The 18045-nt window shown below is 45.2% G+C and overlaps 1 protein-coding gene and 1 non-coding gene across 2 annotated transcripts in view; both read left to right on the forward strand.

Moving 5' to 3' along the window:
* Positions 1-16168, forward strand: part of LOC126335821 (probable RNA-binding protein 46) — a 60574-nt gene extending 44406 nt beyond the window's left edge. The window contains exons 4-5 of the mRNA XM_049999286.1: positions 10232-10373; positions 16151-16168. Coding sequence (XP_049855243.1) covers positions 10232-10373; positions 16151-16168 — 160 coding nt within the window. The remainder of the gene's footprint in view (positions 1-10231; positions 10374-16150) is intronic.
* Trnaa-cgc (transfer RNA alanine (anticodon CGC)) lies at positions 3394-3466 on the forward strand. Its single transcript has one exon. It is a non-coding gene; the product is annotated as a tRNA-Ala (tRNA).
* Positions 16169-18045: the final 1877 nt, after the last annotated feature.

The following is an 18045-nucleotide window of genomic DNA, read 5'->3' on the forward strand; positions in this document are numbered from 1 at the left end:
TCTTCGACATCGCTGCGGGCGTAGAAAAATCCTACAAGAATGGGACCAACGACGACTGAAGAGAATCGTTCAACGTGACAGAAATGCAACCCTTGCGCAAATTTCAGCAGATTTCAGTGATGGGCAATCAGCAAGTGTCAGCGTGCGAACCATTCAACGAAACAGTATAGAGATCGACTTTCGGAGCCGAAGACTCACTCGTGTACCTTTGATGACTGCACGACAGAAAGCTTTACGCCTCGCTTGGGTCCGTCAATACCGACATTGGACTGTTGATGACTTGGAACATGTTGCCTGGTCTGACGATTCTCGTGTCAAATTGTATACAGCTGATGGACTCGTACGGGTATGGAGAGAACCTCATCAATCCATGAACATATTCAGGAGTCCACTACACGCAACAAGCGGCTACACGGGTAGCAGGGGTTGTGTGGCGTGGGCTGGGCGGTTTTTTAGGTTAGATGGCCTCGGGCAAGTACAGAAAGGGCAACAGCCTCAAAGGGTGCGGGGCAAAGTCAGGACATGCTGGGACCAAGCAGCAATCGGTATTGTAATTGTAAACTGTCGAAGCTGCCTTGATAAAGTAACGGAACTTCAAGCGCTGATAGCACCGAAGCTGAAATCGTTATAGGTACAGAAAGCTACCGAAATTTTGACAAAGGTACAGACGGTGTTTAGAAAGGATAGATTGCATGCAACCAGTGGTGGAGTGTTCGTCGCTGTTAGCAGTAGTTTATCCTGTAGTGAAGTAGAAGTGGATAGTTCCTGTGAATTATTATGGGTGGAGGTTACACGCAACAACCGAGCTAGGTTAATAATTGGCTCCTTTTACCGACCTCCCGACTCAGCAGCATTAGTGACAGAACAACTGAGAGAAAATTTGGAATACATTTCACATAAATTTTCTCAGCATGTTATAGTCTTAGGTGGAGATTTCAATTTACCAGATATAGACTGGGACACTCAGATGTTTAGGACGGGTGGTAGGGACAGAGCATCGAGTGACATTATACTGAGTGCACTATCCGAAAATTACCTTGAGCAATTAGAGAACCGACTCATGGAGATAACATCTTGGACCTACTGATAACAAACAAACCCGAACTTTCCGACTCTGTATGTGCAGAACAGGGAATCAGTGATCATAAGGCCGTTGCAGCACCCTGAATATGGAAGTTAATAAAAATATAAAAAAAGGGATGAAGGTTTATCTGTTTAGCAAGAGTAATAGAAGGCAGATTTCAGACTACCTAACAGATCAAAACGAAAATTTCTGTTCCGACAGTGACAATGTTGAGTGTTTATGGAAAAAGTTCAAGGCAATCGTAAAATGCGTTTTAGGCAGGTACGTGCCGAGTAAAACTGTGAAGGACGGGAAAAACCGACCGTGGTACAACAACAAAGTTAGGGCTATGCTTGAAGCGTTCAGTGAATTCGAAAGTAAAATTCTATGTACCGACTTGACAGAAAATCCGAGGAAGTTCTGGTCTTACGTTAAATCAGTAAGTGGCTCGAAACAGCATATCCAGACACTCCGGGATGATGATGATATTGAAACAGAGGATGACAAGCGTAAAGCTGAAATACTAAACACCTTTTTCCAAAGCCGTTTCACAGAGGAAGACCGCACTGCAGTTCCTTCTCTAAATCCTCGCCCAACGAAAAAATGGCTGACATCGAAATAAGTGTCCAAGGAATAGAAAAGCAACTGGAATCACTCAACAGAGGAAAGTCCACTGAACCGGACGTGATACCAATTCGATTCTACATAGAGTACGCGAAAGAACTTGCCCCCCTCTAACAGCCGTGTACCGCAAGTCTCTAGAGGAACGGAAGGTTCCAAATGATTGGAAAAGAGCACAGGTAGTCCCAGTCTTCAAGAAGGGTCGTCGAGCAGATGCGCAAAACTATAGACCTATATCTCTGACATCGATCTGTTGTAGAATTTTAGATCATGTTTTTTGCTCGAGTATCATGTCGTTTTTGGAAACCCAGAATCTACTCTGTAGGAATCAACATGGATTCCGTAAACAGCGATCGTGTGAGACCCAACTCGCTTTATTTGTTCATGAGATCCAGAAAATATTAGATACAGGCTCCCAGGTAGATGCTATTTTTCTTGACTTCGGAAGGCGTTCGATGCAGTTCCGCACTGTCGCCTGATAAACAAAGTATGAGCCTACGGAATATCAGACCAGCTGTGTGGCTCGATTGAAGAGTTTTTAGCAAACAGAACACAGCATGTTGTTATCAATGGAGAGACGTCTACAGACGTTAAAGTAACTTCTGGCGTGCCACATGGGAGTGTTATGATACAATTGCTTTTCACAATATATATAAATGACCTAGTAGATAGTGTCGGAAGTTCCGTGCGGCTTTTCGCGGATGATGCTTTATTATAGTTGCAGCATTAGAAAACTGCGGCGAATAGCAGGAAGATCTGCAGCGGATAGGCACTTGGTGCAGGGAGTGGCAACTGACCATTAACATAGACAAATGTAATGTATTGCGAATACATAGAAAGAAGGATCCTTTATTGTATGATTATATGATAGCGGAACAAATACTGGTAGCAGTTACTTCTGTAAAATATCTGGGAGTATGCGTGCGGAACGATTTGAAGTGGAATGATCATATAAAATTAATTGTTGGTAAGGCGGGTACGAGGTTGAGATTCATTGGGAGAGTTCTTAGAAAATGTAGTCCATCAACAAAGGAGGTGGCTTACAAAACACTCGTTCGACCTATACTTGAGTATTGCTCATCAGTGTGGGATCCGTACCAGATCAGGAGATAGAGAAGATCCAAAGAAGAGCGGCGCGTTTCGTCACAGGGTTATTTGGTAACCGTGATAGCGTTACGGAGATGTTTAACAAATTCAAGTGGCAGGCTCTGCAAAAGAGGCGCTCTGCATCGCGGTGTAACTTGTTCGCCAGGTTTCGAGAGGGTGCGTTTCTGGATGAGGTATCGAATATACGAGTATTGCTTCCCCCTACTTATACCTCCCGAGGAGATCACGAATGTAAAATTAGAGAGATTAGAGCGCGCACGGAGGCTTTCAGACAGTCGTTCTTCCCGCGAACCATACGCGACTGGAACAGGAAAGGAAGGTAATTACAGTGGCACGTAAAGTGCCCAACGCCACACACCGTTGGGTGGCTTGCGGAGTATAAATGTAGATGTGGATGTAGAACCCTGCTTGTTAGCAGGGGATTGTTCAAAGTGCTGGAGGCTCTGTAATGGTGTGGGGCGTGTGCAGTTGTATGGAACCCCTGATACTTCTAGATACGACTCTGAAAGTGACACGTACGTCAGCATCGTGTCTGATCGCTTGCATCCATTCGTGCCCTTTATGCATTCCGACGGATTTGGGCAGTTCCAGCAAGACAACCGAGCGAGGTGGCGCAGTGGTTAGCACACTGGACTCGCATTCCGGAGGACGATGGTTCAATCCCGTCTCCGGCCATCCTGATTTAGGTTTTCGTGATTTCCCTAAATCGTTTCAGGCAAATGCCGGGATGGTTCCTTTGAAAGGGCACGACCGATTTCCTTCCAAATCCTTCCCTAACCCGAGCTTGCACTCCGTCTCTAATGACCTCGTTGTCGACGGGACGTTAAACACTAACCACCACCACCAGCAGCAAGACAATGCCGACACCCCACACGCCCAGAATTGCTACAGAGTGATTCCAGGAACGCTGTTCTGAGTTTAAACACTTCTGTTGGCCCCAAACTCCTCAGAAACGAGCATTATTGAGCATACCTGGAATGTTTTGCAACGTGCTGTTCAGAAGAGATCTCCACCCCTCGTACTCTTACGGATTTATGGAAAACCCTGCAGGATTAATGGTGTCAGTTCCCTTCAGCAATGCTTCAGACATTAGTCGAGTCTATGCCTCGTGTTACGGCACTTCTGTGTGGTTCGGGGGCCCTACACGATATTAGACAGGTGTACCAGTTTCTTTGGCTCTTCAGTGTATATGTTTATTTTTTTACAATGTCTGGACCAATAAACATCAACATTAGTACACAAAACAATGTCTAGACCATTAAACATCAACATTAGTACACAAAACTTAACAGCGCGATGCCAAAATCGTGGAATCGTCTAAGCTTAGAGTGTATATTCAAAGCACAGACTTGAACAGCGTGTTATCAAACACCGTGAAACCGTTAAACAAGATTAATCTATTAATGTACACCATTAATAGCAAAGCTGATTAGTGTTTGCGTATCAACTGTAATGCTCACCACTTATTCGTTTGCTATGTTCTTCCCTTGCCACGATAAAAATTCGTAAGCAGTTCGGTGACATTCGGCCAAATTACCAGATGAAACGAGCTGTACACATTGCGCCTGTTGACGTTTAACAAAGGGGAGCCCATTCAAGAGCGCGCACACTTGTAATCTCGACTGTGAATTAGCCAGGCGGCAAGCGTAACACATTCCTGTCAGTGCCCAGTTGTAACTCCAGGTATAACTCCAACTCCACTTCACACGCACATGGCGTGAACGTCTACTATAAATGCTGCTGCCGAACTTCCGTCCAAGGTAACACTGTGCCAGTCCCGCGTCGTCAACTCCCCTACGGTTCCACAAGACTCAGTCGCTCTCACATTCGCCAGAGGCGACACCAAGTGCCGATGGGCGTACAGTGCTTTAAAGCCCCATCGGATTCCATGCCCGTATCCTGGAAGCGGCACGTTAATGCGCTGCGCTATCCCGTCGATTTACCGTCGGTATAACTACATTTACTGCTCTATTCTGCATACGGAAGGTACTTCGTTTGTCACCGTCACCTGTCCGTAAGCCTCCCTGTGAGTTCACCTCTTTTATTTTCACTGTCATCGTCTTTTGGTGAGAGATGCGCAGGGTAAGCCAAAAGTTCGTCGACTTCTAGAAACGTTCGCTCGAGGAATCTCAACAGTAAACCACATTGTAATGCACAACGCCATGAACCCGTATAAAACCGGAAACGGCTTTTTGTATTTGAGTATCTTCATGGTACGATAAAAGAGGAGCAAAAGGGGAAATTTTACAAGGTTTTGCACTATACGGTTTTGCTGTGCTTTGAAGAACGTGCAGGAAACCGGTGTCCGCGTGTGGCTGTGCCTTCCATTAGAACTGCCGTCTCCGCTTGTAGTGGTCCACATTAGTCAGCCGAGGTCTTCCAACAATGCGAGGAAACCTGTCGAGCAACATGCGCTCCTTGCGCCCGTTATTTCAGCGTTGCTTTTGCGGAAAAAGTGATGTTCAAAACTACATGGAGGAGTTAATCTGATACAGGGTTACATTTATTAAATAACTAACTCTAGTAACGGATAACGCATACTTTTATTTAAATAAATGTGTTGCTACAGTATCGGGAAAAAACTATCCAGAGCGCAGGGCAGTTCGCTATCCTGCTAATATTTCGTCTTGTTTTTGTCCAAATTTTTAAGTAATCCTCGTAAGAATGAAAGTTTTATAAGTTACTTTCTTTGTCGGTGGACTGACGTCTTGTGAATTCTTCCCTTTAATATGGTATATGTCTCGTATCCCCCTCTCCTACATTTACCTTTATGCGATCGTTCCACATGCAATCGCTACGTTCAAATTTTCCGAGATATTTAACTGATGCAACAGTCTCCACTGAAAGTGAAATCGCCGGCCGGAGTGGCCGTGCACGTTCTAGGCGCTTCAGTCTGGAGCCGAGCGACCGCTACGATCGTAGGTTCGAATCCTGCCTCGGGCATGGGTGTGTGTGATATCCTTAGGTTAGTTAGGTTTAATTAGTTCTAAGTTCTAGGCGACTGACGATCTCAGAAGTTAAGTCGCATAGTGCACAGAGCCATTTGAACCATTTGAAAGTGAAATCAGATAGTAACTGATGTTTCCGCCTATTTATGAGTAATACTTTACTTTTATGTATGTCGAGGGTCAACTGGCGATTTCTGCAACTAGCATCGATCCTTTGCGAGTCTTCCTGCTTTCTTTACAATTTCCTAGCGATGCCATTTCACTGTATACAAAAAAATGGCACTGAGCACTGTGGGACTTAACTTCTCAGGTCATCAGTCCCCTAGAACTTAGAACTAGTTAAACATAACTAACCTAAGGACATCACACACATCCATGCCCGAGGCAGGATTCGAACCTGTGACCATAGCGGTCACGCGGTTCCAGACTGTAGCGCCTAGAACCGCTCGGCCACTCTGGCCGGCTCACTGTATACAACAGCATCGTTCGCGAAGAGCGTCATTGAGCTTCGACATTTATCACTGCTTCATTTAATCAGAGTATCTGATTCATGTTCACCAACCCAGATAACTTTTTGTCCAGAAGTAAAATAAATGTATCAAGAAAATGTTGTTTAATCCTCAGGGGGATAATAAGCCACATGGTTGACATTCTTGTAACTTTTTTCGTTGCGTTAAATCGCTCCCTATATATTTTCTTCGGTAATCGACTTCCTCTCTTCAGAACTGTTCAAAAACAAGTACTGTGTACCATTCACATAATCATGACGTTTATAAAAATGTAACTCAAAATTGAGTTTGGCTCATTATCGCAGGCCAAGTAACTTTTATTGAATATTGCACTATACTTTAAGGGACACAGATACTTGACAATATATAACAAAGTAGTCACCAAGTGCCTGTAAACAGCAATCAAATCATTGTACTAATGATTCGCCGGCCGAGGTGGTCTAGCGGTTCAGGCGCTCAGTCCGGAATCGCGGGACTGCTACGGTCGCAGGTTCGAATCCTGCCTCGGGCATGGATGTGTGTGATGTCCTTAGGTTAGTTAGGTTTAAGTAGTTCTAAGTTCTAGGGGACTGATGACCACAGATGTTAAGACCCATAGTGCTCAGAACCATTTGAACTAATGATTCAGTTCCTCGACAATAGATATCCTCTCGCTGTTCACGAAGCCATTCGAGAACCGCTCTATGAACGTCCTGATGGCAAGAAAATCTCTTTGGCCCCAGATGTTATTTCAACTTGGAGAAAAAAATGGAAATCACGTGGTCCAAGATCAGCATCACGTACGTCTTTGCGACCTTGTTTAATTGTTGGCATAATTTTACTACGACTGGATGCAATATTGCATTTGGTCCAAATACCTCCAGAATTTCACGGTGAATCTGTGTGCAATTTAGACGTTTTACCCAAAAGAATCGTAGTGTCCTGCGTACTTCAAAGTTGGAGTGCATTTCCATTGGTTGCGCCATTTCAGTTGCATAGTGTGATGCACCCTGCTGACCGTACCCCAACAGAACAATATCCACAGGAAAAACAGGTCATGTAGTCTCATTTGACAATGCACCACTCCTTTTGCACAATGTCTTAGCCTGGGACGAGATGTTCGACTAAACCTTTTGAAGTCCCTACCTACCTGAATCCCGCTCCGTTCAGCATCGTGTGCCACCATCCGTGATTTGCGCAGCACTAGCTGACTAGCTTGAACATTTTGCTAGCACGGTCCGTTACCTTTTTGTATCAGCACTATGACTCATTTTTACCTTTCGTCGTCAGTAATTTCAATCACGTTATCGCCTTCAGTGGCAGCACAGCGAGGTAACAACGTGCGCTGTTCTGTATTTACGCCGTCGGCGCGCGGACCGTGCATTCGATCGTTGAGCGTGCCGAGTTTCCGACGCCATAGCGTGGAACAGCACGTTGGGAAGTCTTTCAGAACGTGCAGAGCAATATCTAGTATTTCAGATATTCTGAACGTGAGGTTGAACGTTGACCAGCGAGAAGGCACCGAGCGAGGTGGCGCTGTGGTTAGCACACTGGACTCGCATTCGGAAGGATGACGGTTCAATCCCGCGTGCGGCCATCCTGATTTAGGCTTTCCGTGATTTCCCTACATCACTTCAGGCAAATGCCGGGATGGTTCCTTTGAAAGCGCACGGCCGAGTTCCTTCCCCGTCCTTCCCTAATCCGAGCTTGTGCTCCGTCTTTAATGACCTCGTTGTCGACGGGACGTTAAACACTAATCTCCTCCTCCTCCTCCTCCGAGTGAGAAGGCAGAACCCAACCTATGTCACATGCATGCCATCTCCCTTCGGTGGAGAGTTGTGCGGCGCCCCATATTGGCTTCCAGTTGAAACCCATATTTACATATGCCGTTCCTGAGTGCCAGAAGACTGAGGAGCTATCGAAAACCCTTCGTTAATTGTATGATTCGTTGTAATAAAATGACGAGAAACGTCATATTCGTGGGAAAAGAGATACTATAACGTGTGTATTATGAGAGTATACCATTTGAAATCAATGGCATTTAGAGGATCCATTAAAGACGCATTGTTATTGGTACAATTTGTTATAATTAAATTTCAGTTAGTAATACAGCTCCAATTAATACTTTCAGGACATGGTAACAAGCCATATACGCTCTTACAACGGTGGCGGTGGTCATGGTGGCGTAAGTGGTAGTGTCACAATCTTGCAGCGAAATTTTGAAGTGTTGGTGGTTCACGTCCCCCCGCACCCCAAAATTATTTTTTATAAACTTCGCTTTTTTAGTAGCTTCTGATACCTTCTTATAAGTTTAAAATAAATATGTACTGTAGTATTCGATGATATGTAAATATAAGGACACTGTTTTGGAAGGGTGAGTTTGTTCGATTGGTTTAATCTACAGGACAGCTTGCAGTACATGTAGTAAGATACTTTGCCCTTTTTTAATTTTAAGTTTTGTGATTCACATGTGGAGATTTTACTTCTGAGTAGGAACAGTGATCAAGTAAGAATTACCTTAGGGTTTTATTAAAAAGTGAGAATGATGAAATCATTTTTATCTTACGTGGAGAACTATTGTAAATTTGTATTGCACTATTTGTAATGGAATTCTTATAAGTCGGTGTCCTTACTGACTGGACATGTTACATTCCTTTTTGCCTTACAATATTTTCAGGGATACTGAAGTGTGTATTTATGTGTACTACAAGCAGAACAACCTGACTAGCATATGGGCGAGGGAGAAAAGTACGTCTTAATAGAGATAATATGGAAGTTTTACGCCCGTCCATTTCGCAAACAGGGTGATTTACAAGTCAGGTGCAATCGACAACTGCCGATGGAGCGCAGTGCGATCGCATATACGAGGTTGGGGCCTACGTACCGTAAGCATAAGCAGCATCGTTTCTGAGCGTTCAGCACGCCGAACTCGGCACGCTCAACGTTGGAGTTCGATAGCACGGTCCGCGCGCCGACGGCTTTAGTCACGTGACTGGGTTACTTCCAATTTTGATTGCACAAGGAACTGTTGCGCACAGTGACCGTACACTATAAGATAGAAAAGGCACACAGCAATCAGTCTGAATACCGTTAGTTTTTATTACTCAGTTTCCTTCTGCGTCTGAATATACACCAGTAAGATCTTGTGGTGACATGTAATGGCGCGAGTTCGTTGTTTTGTAACTCAAATCCGCTGAAGACGGTTGTTTGTAGTCGAAATCTAGATAGACAAGAGTAATAAAAACTAATAGCAGGGTCTCCAAACTTTTTAGGTCGCGGGCCACATTGACTGCCCCACGAAGTCATAAGGGCCAAGATCTACCTAGTGGGATTAAAGCACCCTAGCACTCCATGATCACCGTAATGTAAGGCTAAAGGAAAGATGAAAGCGCGAAAATCTAAGGATGTGGGAATAGCTAGTACTGAAACGAACTATGATTTTCATTTAATTACATAATTTTGATTGGTGGACGTACCTGACCGAAATTCTGGTGTATTTTATTCTGGCAAATTTCACCGACAAAAAAGTATGTCAGTGCACATTCTTCACGAAAGCGTCCTGCAAAGTTAACGGAATCTCAAAATCATTGTTAGCAACGCTATTGCAAGACGTAACAGAGGTAGAGTATGTCAATGCATTGTTATTTCAAGCGGCGGAACAATAAGTATAGTTACGTAGTCTTGTAGCGAGCAGCAGAGCCAATGTAGCGGTGTATTGGTCGCTATAGGCCTCGAAACTTAGTTGTTGGCAGTGTAGGTACCACCTCAAATATTGGGCGGGCCGGATACCACGGATGTCCGGCCAGCTAACGCGGGCCGGTTTGCTGGCCCTCGCCGACCGGTTCCGGCCCGCGTGCCGTAGTTTGGAGACCCCTGACTAATAGGATTGCGACTGATTGCTGTGTGCCTCTGCTTGCGAGTTACTTATGGGTACGATCTGGTCTGCGGTTCGCTTTGTCGAATATTAAAGATCGCTGACAGTGGTGTGTGCGTTGCGGTTGCAGGCCGGAGGCGCCCAAGGGAGGCCGGCGCACGCTGAGAGCGGTGACGGGCGCCGGCGCCGGCGGCAGGCTCCCCAAAGCGCAGCCGCCACTGCCCTCGGCAACTTCTGCAGGCCGCCGCGCCGCTCCACCGCCTCCGCTGCAGGTACATACTCAGTGTATAACGCTCCAGGCTGCGGCACTAGCTTCGCTTTGCTTAAATTCCTTTGTTTCTTGTACTAGGAACGTTCAGTAAGTAATGAAACACTTTTTTCTGAAAGCAGGATTGGTTTTTTTAGAATTCCGGTACACCGTGTTTTTCCCGGCTCTTTTGCAACAGAACCCCATTTTTCAACATAATCTCCGTCCAATGCGATGGCTTTGCACCACCTTACTGGGAGGGCTTATATGCCCGTATGTTACCACTCTACTGGTCGACGACGGATCCGACGTCTTGCTGCGTAAGTAACCTCGGCATCCTCCATTTATTGCTTCCCACACTCGGAAGGTGCAAAATCCGGTCTGCAGAGTGGATGAGGAAGAATGTTTTGTGAGCTCCTCTGGATTGCGCAGATGTGTGTGACGCCAAGTCACAGTCAGCCTTGTAACGCGCAAGCTATTCCACACGTATGATGCTTCGTTGCTTTTTGCGTGGTCTTCGGTTAGGTGACGAGGAACTCGGCAGGCACACACCTCTGAGTACCCCAGCTGGTGCCCGAGTGTGTCAGCACTACCAGCAGAGACGTCCAATTGAGCAGCGAAGTATTTGTGATCCGTCGAAGATTTCGAATAAGAGTGTCCGCCGGCCGGTGTGGCCGAGCGGTTCTAGGCGCTTCAGTCTGGAACCGCGCGACCGCTACGGTCGCAGGCATGGATGTGTGTGATGTCCTTAGGTTAGTTAGGTTTAAGTAGTTCTAAGTTATAGGGGACTGATGACCTCAGATGTTAAGTCCCATGGTGCTCAGAGCCTTTTGAACAATTTGAGAGTGTCCGCACGTTCCATCCTAGCAGGGGTCACAGCAGTGTGCGGCCGGCCGACACGCGGGTGGTCGGACAGGTTTGCGCGGCCTCGATGCGATGATGACAAACGCCTGGCCCAACGACTCACCATGCGATTGTTCAGTGCCAGGTCTCTGTAGACATTGCGCAAGCTCCTCTGAAACTCAGTGACGGCTCTCTGCCATTCTGAAGGCTACGTATAGCGCAGCCACGTATCGGAATTTCATGTAACTAAAGAGGCTGAAGCGGGAATATTGCATGGTGTCCCACAACACATTCCGCATTTTTCCAACTGAAACTGAAGGAGGAAAAAAGTTTTGCATTATTTATTGAAGTCCCCCGTAGCTAGTATCGAAAAGATAAGTGCTCTGCTGAGACTTAAACTGAAATACCATGCCTCTGGCGTTTATCATGGAATGAAGCTCATGTTTGCAGCGTGCGTATATAAAAAATAAATAAATAAAATAAACTTGATGAGAAAAATGTGTTTGTAATTGTTAGTAGTTTCGGTTTTAACGAATACATCGTGACAAATGAAAGTTTCTTCTGCACGAGCATTCGAGCCCTGATCTCTTACTTATCGTCAGCAATTACCTTACTTGCCCAGTGAAGTAGTAGATATGTCTAGTGAAAGGTGGAGGTAAAAGAATTTTTCTTTTTTAACTCGTTCGTATGGTTGGAAATGTTGTGGTTGGCAGGAGAGCCAATCGTGTTAGTAAAGGAGGTTGAAATGCACGCGTTTTAGTTCACGCAGGCTGGCGTGAGGTCTGGAACATGACAAGGGAATTAGCTGGTGGAATACTTAACTTTAATCCATTAACGGAGAGCGTCGCTCTTTATGGTACATGATTCACAATATCAATAGTACGGATACTGGCGCCTTGCTAGGTCGTAGCAAATAACGTAGCTGAAGGCTATGCTAACTATCGTCTCGGCAAATGAGAGCGTAGGAGTCAGTGAACCGTCGCCAGCAAAGTCGGCTGTACAACTGGGACGAGTGCTAGGAAGTCTCTCTAGACCTGCCGTGTGGCGGCGCTCGGTCTGCAATCATTGATAGTGGCGACACGCGGGTCCGACGTATACTACCGGATCGTGGCCGATTTAAAGGCTACCACCTAGCAAGCGTGGTGTCTGGCGGTGACACCACAGGAAAGATTGGAAAACTAAGTTTTGACAAAAAAATGTATAATGGTTAAACTTGCTATAGTCAGAAACTTCGAAAATTTCAGGCTTCTCTCATTTTTTTAAAAAAAAATCAGTTCTAGCCCTTTGATATCCGCTTTACTTTTCAAGCACCACGAAATTCTTTACAAATTTGATTACTAAAGGCTTTTTTTGTACTCTGTGCAAAAAAAAATTAAATTTTCAGCAAAATGGCAAAATACCTAGATTTTGAGCGATTTTATTTCAGTTTCTGTTCATATAGTAGAAATATGTTTGTTTTGTGTAATATATTGGAATTGGACTTCTCACTTTGCGCTTGTCGAAGTTAAGATCCTGGGCATATCAGCCCTGACTCACGCACTTTTTACTCATTATGTTATGCACTGAGATGATGAAAGTCGTGTGATAGTGAAGTGCACATATACAGATTGCGGTAGTATCGCGTACACAAGGTATAAAAAGTCAGTTCATTGATGGAACTGTCAATTGTACTCAGGAGATCCATTTGAAAATGTTTCCTACGTGAGTATGGGCGGACGATTGGAATTAGCAGACTTTGAATGCGGATTGGCAGTTGGAGCTAGACGCATGGGACATTCCATTTCGGAAAGCGTTAGGGAAGTAAACATTCCTAGACCACAGTGTCAAGAGTGTGCCGAAAATACCAAATTTCAGGCGTTACCTGTCACCACGAACAACGCAGTGGCTGACGCCCCTCACTTAACCACCGACAGCAGCGGCTTTTCGGTAGGGTTGTCAGGGCTAACAGACAAGCAACACAGCGTGGTATAACCCCTGAAATCAATGTGGGACGTGGTCGTTAGGGCAGTGCGGCGAAATTTGGCGTTAATGGACTATGGTAGCGGACGGCAGACGCGAGTGCCTTTGCTAACAGCACGACATCGCCTAGAACGCTTCTCCTGGGCTCGTGCCCATGTCGGTTGGACGCTACACGACTGGAAAACCGTGGCCTCTTCAGATGACTCCCGATTTCAGTTGGTAAGAGCTGATGGGCTGATGGCAGGGTTGAAGTGTGGTGCAGACCCCACGAAGCCAAGTTGTCAACAAGGCACTGTGCAAGCTAGTGGTGGCTCTATAATGGTGTGGGCTGTGTTTACATGAAATCGACTGGATCCTTTGCTCCGACAGAACCGATCCTTGACTGAAAATGGTCATGTTTGGCTACTTTGAGAACATTTGCAGTTATTCGTGGACTTCATGTTCTCAAACAGCGATGGAATTTTTATTGGTGCCAATGAGCCATGTCACCTGGCCGCAATTGTTCGCCGTTGGTTTGAAGAACATTATTATGAGCTGAAATAGTCAGACCAAAATAGGTAGCTAATTATACTTATGTAAAGAAACCATGTAATACAAATGAAACATAGGTGTCTTTATTATAATTGAAAAGGCATTAACCTATACTAACAGTTATTAATATCACTTCTGGATGTGTAACACTTATGACAGTGTATGTCACCCACTGGTGCACTTGAGGTTTCTCGGTATCAGCAGAAATTCCTTGAGGAGAATAAGAATAAGTAAATCAAGCAAGTGTCCTAGATGGACGTGCTCTTCCAACAATAAGTCAGCCTCAAAGGTTCGTTGATTTCGATGCCTATTTCCTCAATAACTTCCGTAAAATCTAATTCTTGTTCACTTTCTTCCTATAAAAATCTGGCACGTTTTCACAGTTGACTACACTGCAGATGTTTCAAATGAAAGAAATTTTAAACCTACTTTTCTGCAGAGCACTTCCCGTCCCATGTCAAGTTAGCACGAAACGAGGTAAAGAACTGACTGAGGGGTCGGATCTCGCCTCATTACAACAGGCCTCGTACCGTGGTTGCTTTGTCCAGCCTCGTTCTTCAGGACGTTTCCAATTTCCCATAAAACTTTGGTAACTCCGTAACAAAGGATGTTGCGCGGCATCTTTTGTGGGTGGCGATCTTGCAAAATTGTTTGCTTTTGTGGAAAACTTGGCGAATATCTGGTACCACAAATCGTCTGTAGTCTTGAAACGACTTACATCTCAACTATACAATGCGATAATACACTGTCCTCCAGCTATTATTATTTCTTCACGGATAGCGTCTGGTTTCTTGAACGTGCCAAGTGCTGAGATTGTATGTTCATTATATTAATTATATTTCCTTGACCAATTGACCAAAAAAAAAGCGGTTGTCGTACCACATCCACTAACTGAGTGAGTGCACAGAATGATACAGTCGAACTTGTAGCATGCAGTGCAAAACCACTTGTATTCCGCTCTTCCTCCTCCTGGCTTAAAAAAAAATGAGGGTTCATTGCCTTGTCCTGAAATATTCATGAGCACATGAAGGTCAATATCTTCTCCCACTGTGACTAATCTTTCAAAATCGTCGGTTCTTGTAATGGCAGATGTTACAATCATACCGTCAAGCATCTTCTTGTGTCTGGTCCTCTTCCATACTACACTTGCGAAATTCTTTTTCGAGAAGTGTGATCAAGCGATTCTTGTTTCGTTCATCGTACAAAACCTTGTCCAGAGACACTTGGTTTAGCCTCTTTGATTCATCTATAACTTCAACCGAAGAACGTTTTCCAGATCCACGAGTTCTCTCAGCACTCTTTGTTTCACATTTCTCTCCCTCGCATGGGTACCCATCAAATACAGCAGCAAATTTCATCACTCATCACGTTTTTGTTCCTACAAATGAAATACAAATTCATATTAGATGCACTCATTTTCAGCATCACAATATCACGAAAACATTCTGCATGGATACTGACCTTGTTCTGTGGTAATAGCTGTGAGCGCGTTGTGGGAAGTCACCAAAGAAAATATCGCTCCGCCGCCTTGGAATACAAGCTGTGTAATCCACTTTAGTAACAATTTCTACACACTTTTTCTCATAACTGATCATTAACGTCTTCCAACAATAAAACATGTACGGCATACAAGCTTCACATAATCTGACCTGACACTGTTAGTAGCTAGTAAATGTAATGTAAGCACATTGTGTATGTGCTAGCCATACTGTAAAGTGAGATGTTCAGTTGCAGTGTATAACATAATATATTTCCGCTATGTAAATAGAAACTTGGTATTTTCCCATTTAGCAAAAAGTTTTAAAAAATAGTTATTTTTTGACGAACTTTGTACAATAAAAAGTGGTATAATCAGATTTGTAGAGAATTTTGTGCTCTTTTAAAAGGGAAATAGACGCCACAGCCCTAAGAGCACAAGAAACTGAGATTGTTTGAAAAACTAAAGACAGAATGAAATTTTCAAACGTTTTTCACTACAGAAATTTCTGTTGTCATAAATTTTGTTGGCAAAACTTGGTTTCCGATATTTCACAACCGTATGAACGATTTAAAAAGCTTAAATATTCTGCCGCATCTTTATCATTGTGCTTTTTGGTCACGTCGTCACACCTAACTCAGATTTTCACTGACACCGATGTTTCCTCCTGTTATTACCGAACGCCACGATCAAGGGTTCTCCCATAAGCTTTGTGGTAATAATACCACTACCTTAGGTTCATACATCAATTGTTTGGAAGTAATGGTACCGAAACAACAGTGCAAATTAAAGGTTAAGTCAGAATTGGAGGCATCTTCACATAGTTTGATGGTAAATGTGACTCGAAGTATCAGATTCAGGATCGGATCCATGTCTAACACGAATTTTCATTCGTCCCCGATATTCATTACCCTGCAGGTTCTGCACTTCTAAGAGGAAGATTATTTCATGTTGTTATACTTATTGATTTGATACCATTAATTTCATTTCAGCTAATTCAGTTCAGTTAGTACATGCTTTCTTTTTATACACTCCTGGAAATTGAAATAAGAACACTTTGAATTCATTGTCCCAGGAAGGGGAAACTTTATTGACACATTCCTGGGGTCAGATACATCACATGATCACACTGACAGAACCACAGGCACATAGACACAGGCAACAGAGCATGCACAATGTCGGCACTAGTACAGTGTATATCCACCTTTCGCAGCAATGCAGGCTGCTATTCTCCCATGGAGACGATCGTAGAGATGCTGGATGTAGTCCTGTGGAACGGCTTGCCATGCCATTTCCACCTGGCGCCTCAGTTGGACCAGCGTTCGTGCTGGACGTGCAGACCGCGTGAGACGACGCTTCATCCAGTCCCAAACATGCTCAATGGGGGACAGATCCGGAGATCTTGCTGGCCAGGGTAGTTGACTTACACCTTCTAGAGCACGTTGGGTGGCACGGGATACATGCGGACGTGCATTGTCCTGTTGGAACAGAAAGTTCCCTTGCCGGTCTAGGAATGGTAGAACGATGGGTTCGATGACGGTTTGGATGTACCGTGCACTATTCAGTGTCCCCTCGACGATCACCAGAGGTGTACGGCCAGTGTAGGAGATCGCTCCCCACACCATGATGCCGGGTGTTGGCCCTGTGTGCCTCGGTCGTATGCAGTCCTGATTGTGGCGCTCACCTGCACGGCGCCAAACACGCATACGACCATCATTGGCACCAAGGCAGAAGCGGCTCTCATCGCTGAAGACGACACATCTCCATTCGTCCCTCCATTCACGCCTGTCACGACACCACTGGTGGCGGGCTGCACGATGTTGGGGCGTGAGCGGAAGACGGCCTAACGGTGTGCGGGACCGTAGCCCAGCTTCATGTAGACGGTTGCGAATGGTCCTCGCCGATACCCCAGGAGCAACAGTGTCCCTAATTTGCTGGGAAGTGGCGGTGCGGTCCCCTACGGCACTGCGTAGGATCCTACGGTCTTGGTGTGCATCCGTGCGTCGCTGCGGTCCGGTCCCAGGTCGACGGGTACGTGCACCTTCCGCCGACCACTGGCGACAACATCGATGTACTGTGGAGACCTCACGCCCCACGTGTTGAGCAATTCGGCGGTACGTCCACCCGGCCTCCCGCATGCCCACTATACGCCCTCGCTCAAAGTCCGTCAAATGCACATACGGTTCACGTCCACGCTGTCGCGACATGCTACCAGTGTTAAAGACTGCGATGGAGCTCCGTATGCCACGGCAAACTGTCTGACACTTGACGGCGGCGGTGCACAAATGCTGCGCAGCTAGCGCCATTCGACGGCCAACACCGCGGTTCCTGGTGTGTCCGCTGTGCCGTGCGTGTGATCATTGCTTGTAGAGCCCTCTCGCAGTGTCCGGAGCAAATATGGTGGGTCTGACACACCGGTGTCAATGTGTTCTTTTTTCCATTTCCAGGAGTGTATTATGTTCACCGACACGAGAGGTTTAATTATAGTGTTAGCAAATGGCGTTTCCACAAGAAAACATTCCTTACCACTGTTAAATATCTACTTAGAAAGGATACTTACTTTAATACTTACTTTACGTTTCCCCAACACCCACGACTTATACAAACTGTCAGCAAACGTCTGCGACAAATCAGAGTAATAACACGAGACCTAATGCACTGTGATTTTGGCTTGTAGAATAGTTGGAATGTATCCCAGTCACAAGTCTCAATCAAATCCCGAGCAGCTTCCGGCTGTGTTACATTCTGCTCGTGTATATGTCGGTATGAAATTTGGCATGTCTCTCATGCTTACCCAGATCTTCGCGAATAATCGTGTTAACACAGCCCCTGTTTATCCGCCAATTCCCGGATATCAGTTTTAGAGATAGTCGCTGATCTTGTGCTA

Source organism: Schistocerca gregaria, chromosome 2 (genome assembly GCF_023897955.1).
Source record: "Schistocerca gregaria isolate iqSchGreg1 chromosome 2, iqSchGreg1.2, whole genome shotgun sequence".
Lineage (NCBI taxonomy): Eukaryota > Metazoa > Arthropoda > Insecta > Orthoptera > Acrididae > Schistocerca > Schistocerca gregaria.